This window comes from Penaeus vannamei, chromosome 8 (genome assembly GCF_042767895.1).
Source record: "Penaeus vannamei isolate JL-2024 chromosome 8, ASM4276789v1, whole genome shotgun sequence".
NCBI classification, from domain to species: domain Eukaryota; kingdom Metazoa; phylum Arthropoda; class Malacostraca; order Decapoda; family Penaeidae; genus Penaeus; species Penaeus vannamei.
Genome location: NC_091556.1, coordinates 46,066,738 through 46,071,737, shown reverse-complemented (window position 1 = coordinate 46,071,737; position 5,000 = coordinate 46,066,738). Strand labels below are relative to the sequence as shown.

The window sequence follows — 5,000 nt, the reverse complement described above, 5'->3', positions numbered from 1 at the left end:
ACGGAGTAGAAGCTCTCAGCTTGAGAACAGTCCACGTTGAACCACCAGTCACATACCAGGTACTGCTGGTTGAAGATGGTACCGTTGGGGCACAGGAAGGAGTCCTGTTGGCGCCTGAGGGCGAGGTCCTGGCAGATATGGAACACCTGGCAGCCGGCTTCAGCTGCAGTGTCGGCGTAATAACCTTGCACCGCCTGGTCATCGCAGGAGAAACCGGTGTCGGGCACGGAGGCCAAGATGGGGTAGTCCTCGCCGGGGACGCCGCCCCCTGGAATGTTCTCGGCCAAAGCGGCGATCTCAGGGTCTACTCCGTAGCCGCCGTTGGGCGTGCCATATGTGTTACTTGGGGGCGCATAGCCGTTGGTGGGAGGACGAGGCGCTCCGAAGCCGTTTCCATTCCCGTTGGATCCGTAGCGACTGTCTGCCACAACAACGCAGACGATAGCTATCACGAAATAGCGAGAAGCGAGAGAGTTAATGGGAGATAATTAAAATATCTGCAAGAAACACCTGATTCTGCATTACGATCAAGACCATCTTCAATTACATGATCTATTTGAAATCTATACTTACCTGAAAAGACAATAGTCTTCATTGCTTGCCAGGGACGTGAACTGCAACAGAATGGAAAACTGGAGTGTGATGCAAGAAGGAGATTTGCGGGTGGCTTTATATACTCACTGCTGAGTCCTAGCTCCTCCCAGTGACCTTCCTGGATTAGATGTACATAAAGGAGTAACACATCTTCAATCCCTCACGAATATATGGATTTGTCTTTATGAATTATTTTTTTATTATTGGATTTTGTAGGTATATATATGCATTAATATACAAATGTATATGTCTATATATACATACATGTATATGCATATGTATATATGTATATGCACAAACGCACGCACACACACAGACATATATATATATATATATATATATATATATATATATATATATATATATATATATATATACATATATACATATATATATACATATATATATATATATATATATACGTATATATATATATATATATATATATATATATATATATATATATATATGTGTGTGTGTGTGTGTGTGTGTGTGTGTGTGTGTGTGTGTGTGTGTGTGAGTGTGTGTTTATATATGTATATATATATATATATATATATATATATATATATATATATATATATATATATATATACATTCACACATACACATATAAATGTGTATGTGTGTGTGTGTAGGCCTATACGTAAGCATATAATCATTTACATATCATGGATGGGTGTGTGTAATATAAATATATATGTATATGCATATATATGTATATATATTATATATATATATATGTATGTATGTATGTATGTATATGCATATATATACACATATACAAATATATGTAAATATATATATATATATATATATATATATATATATATATATATACATATATACATATATATATATATAATACACACACACGCACACACACACACACACACACACACACACACACACACACACACACACACACACACACACATATATATATATATATATATATATATATATATATATATATATATATATATATATAGAAATACACACACACACACACATATCTATCTATCTATCTATCTATGTGTGTGTGTGTGTGTATTTGTATATATGTATGTGTATAGATGTAAATATATGCATACATGTGTGTGTGTGTGAACATTTGTATGCACCCACAAACACACACATATATACAAATTAAAAGGAAAATATCCACAATGAGATATGAAATGAACGTAACGTTTCGAAATATGTTTGTTTTCATATCTTATTATGGCTGTTTTTCTTTCATTTTAGTGTACACGTTACTGTGTCTGTACTTGTGTTCATACATACATATATTTGTGTGTGTGTATGTACCCATATATACACACATACACACACACAAACACATACACATACACACACACACACACACACACATATGCACATACATATATATGTGTGTGTGCATGTGTGTGTGTGTGTGTGTGTATAATATGTATATGTATATATAATATATATATATATATATATATATATATATATATATATATATATGTATATATATTATATATACATATATATACACACATATATATATGTGTGTGTGTATGTTTACACACAAACATATGCATGATTCCATATGCAATATTAGATTGTATTATGTGAAGATTCATTTGAAAAATGAAGTATTGTATAAAGCGCCTAAGACTGTCATTGTAAAATGATAGTGAAACTGGACAGTGGTGATATTAAAGAAAAAAAGAAAGAAACAGACTGATAGATCGACAAATAGATATACTAATGCTGAAGAACAGAAGGATAGGCAAGGAGGCAATGTCTTAGACATACACATAAATTAATAACACAGAAATATTGACTGACAGATGAATGAAAAGAGAAAGAACAACCCAATATCAACACGTCCGCGAGTTTATTACATTCCTTGCTTGCTCCTGCAGACAAAGGGCAGTGAACAACGCTCCCCGAATTTTCAAGGGAGAATGAAAATAAATTCTTTCACAAAATCAGACAAAGCTTAATCTTCAATTGTGTCCCGTCCGATGATTGAGCCTTCAGAAGTACGGTGGGTTTTAGAAGGTCCCTTTTGAGAAGAAAGCGTTGCGCTAGACTTTCGTTTTTAAAGTCATGAGTGAACTATCTCTCTCTCTTTTATACACACATACATTTACATGTAGAGAGATAAATATAGATATGTATGTATTCATATATATACATACAATCATACATATATATATTGTATGTGTGTGTGTGTGTGTTTGTATGCACACACAAATACACGTGAAAAAATGTTTGTGCGTTTTTGAGTTCAATATTGATTACGGTAATCTAGTTTTATTCTAGGAATGAGTAAGAATATTAATGCCGACAATAATGTAACCAAATTGCTAACTGAAATGTCCATATCTTAATATTTTCGGTAGCATTACAGAGAGGTATTATTAAACAAATAATGAAGCTTCGTATCTGAAATACTGCATAGGAGATGATAAAACACAAATTCTTCATTTCAATATATTGTATTCATAAATAAATTGTATACGTTTATAATTGAATAAATAGCTACAGGAATATGGCTTTATGAAGGCTTTAAAACCTTTAAAAAATAATGGAATTTGAGAACCTAAAACAGTTTATCTGAAGGTCAGAGGAAGTAAGCATATGTACAAGTATAGAATTGTGAGATCTCGAGGAATGAACATTGCATTTAGAAGGGACCGCTATATGAGTTGGAAGGAGCTGCTGGAGCGCCATATTGGTTGCCGTTGTTGCCTCCGTTGCCGTTTCTTCCGTTACCATTTCTTCCGTTACCGTTGCCATTCCTTCCATTGCCATTAAGGGAGAGGCCGTTGGTGGCGGCAGCATAAGCATAGCCAGCATTGGGAACGACTCCGATGAGCTCGTTGACGGAGTAGAAGCTCTCAGCTTGAGAACAGTCCACGTTGAACCACCAGTCACATACCAGGTACTGCTGGTTGAAGATGGTACCGTTGGGGCACAGGAAGGAGTCCTGTTGGCGCCTGAGGGCGCGGTCCTGGCAGATATGGAACACCTGGCAGCCGGCTTCAGCTGCAGTGTCGGCGTAATAACCTTGCACCGCCTGGGCATCGCAGGAGAATCCGGTGTCGGGCACGGAAGCCAAGATGGGGTAGTCCTCGCCGGGGACGCCGCCCCCTGGAATGTTCTCGGCCAAAGCGGCGATCTCAGGGTCTACTCCGTAGGCGCCGTTGGGCGTGCCATAGGTGTTGCTTGGGGGCGCATACCTGTTGCCGTTTCCATTGAATCCGTTGCGACCGTCCGCCAGAACGATGCCGATGATAGCTGTTGAATTTAAATGTGATTTTTTTATTTACATCTACATGCAAGCTTTTTTTTTTTTTTTTTTTTTTGTATATCATAACGCACATAAATACCCCTCCCATCCCTACACACGTGCATATTCAAAACAATGGAAAGAAGACTTACCTGAAAATATGAACGATTTCATTTTGAAGAGAAGCCAAGTCTGACGTAGAAGCGAGACAGGAGACTGGTGTTAAGCGAAGACACCGTTGGCAACATTATATACTCATGGTCCAGTTGTGGCTCCGCCCTCTGACCTTTATTCCGAGCTCATGATTCTTCTGGCGACATGAAGAGTATTTCAGCAATAAAGGAAAGATCTTTCTCTCGTGGTCAGGGTCTAGTCCAAGCCAGCAACCCTAAAGAAGGAGTCTCAACAGTTCACTGACCTCCTTGTGGAAAATGAGAACATGTGTTAGCTAAAGAGAGTAACAATTCCTTTTCGATCACATTCCACTCATCCCTAGAAGATAAGACCTGAAGAATGCCTCCAGAAGATTTAACAGTATCCTTTAGATGCTCTGGCACATAAACGTAATAAATCTCAAAGTCGATCGAGACCACAACAGATATGCAACAGAAGAGACATGGATTTGAATTCTAGTGGGCCTCGTGTTCTGCATAATAACAACTTAAGTGGTATCAAGGGCGTTTTCTCAGTTCATTATCTTCCTATCAATGAATTTAAAGTTAGAGTTCATTTAGAAATGAAGAAATACATTATGTATGGATTGCACTAACGAGAAAACTCGTCCAAAGAAAAGAAACGAAAAAGGTGAAGTAGTAGAAAAAGAAACAACGGATGAGAAATAAAACAATCACCAAAATAAACTGCACACTCTCATAAAATAAATGGTGGTTGATATATCGACCGTAAAGCAGTCTTCGCGGAGTGAACCAGAACTGAGCTAAAATCATCATATCATCATTATTGATCTAATAATTGCCATAATCATTATTCTATCATGTGGAACATCCATGCTATAATCATTACTTTTATATTTTTTTCTTTCTTTTTTCTCATTTATAATAACAAGAGATAGAGAGATAAGCAGGTAGATAAATCAGACAGTCAGACAGATAGAAGGATAGGAAGAAAGGGAGAGAGA

General features: G+C 36.8%; 2 protein-coding genes across 3 annotated transcripts in view; both read right to left on the bottom strand.

The window, feature by feature from the left end:
- The window catches only part of LOC113826754 (pro-resilin-like), a 5,832-nt gene extending 5,191 nt beyond the window's left edge, over positions 1–641 (bottom strand). The window contains exons 1-2 of one of the 2 annotated variants that reach the window (XM_027379632.2): positions 574–641; positions 1–445 (exon numbers count right to left, since the gene is read on the bottom strand). The exon at positions 1–445 is cut by the window's left edge and continues 384 nt beyond it. In XM_027379632.2, coding sequence (XP_027235433.2) covers positions 1–445; positions 574–595 — 467 coding nt within the window. In that variant the 5' untranslated portion in view covers positions 596–641. The remainder of the gene's footprint in view (positions 446–573) is intronic. The other variant, XM_070124750.1, reaches the window with a different exon arrangement.
- Positions 642–3,054: 2,413 nt separating this feature from the next.
- Positions 3,055–4,170, bottom strand: LOC113826750 (uncharacterized). Its single transcript, XM_027379630.2, has 2 exons — positions 4,015–4,170; positions 3,055–3,870 (listed from the first exon to the last, which is right to left on the bottom strand). The coding sequence occupies exons 1-2, from the start codon at positions 4,034–4,036 to the stop codon at positions 3,257–3,259; spliced, it is 636 nt and encodes a 211-aa protein (XP_027235431.2). The 5' UTR covers positions 4,037–4,170; the 3' UTR covers positions 3,055–3,256.
- Positions 4,171–5,000: the final 830 nt, after the last annotated feature.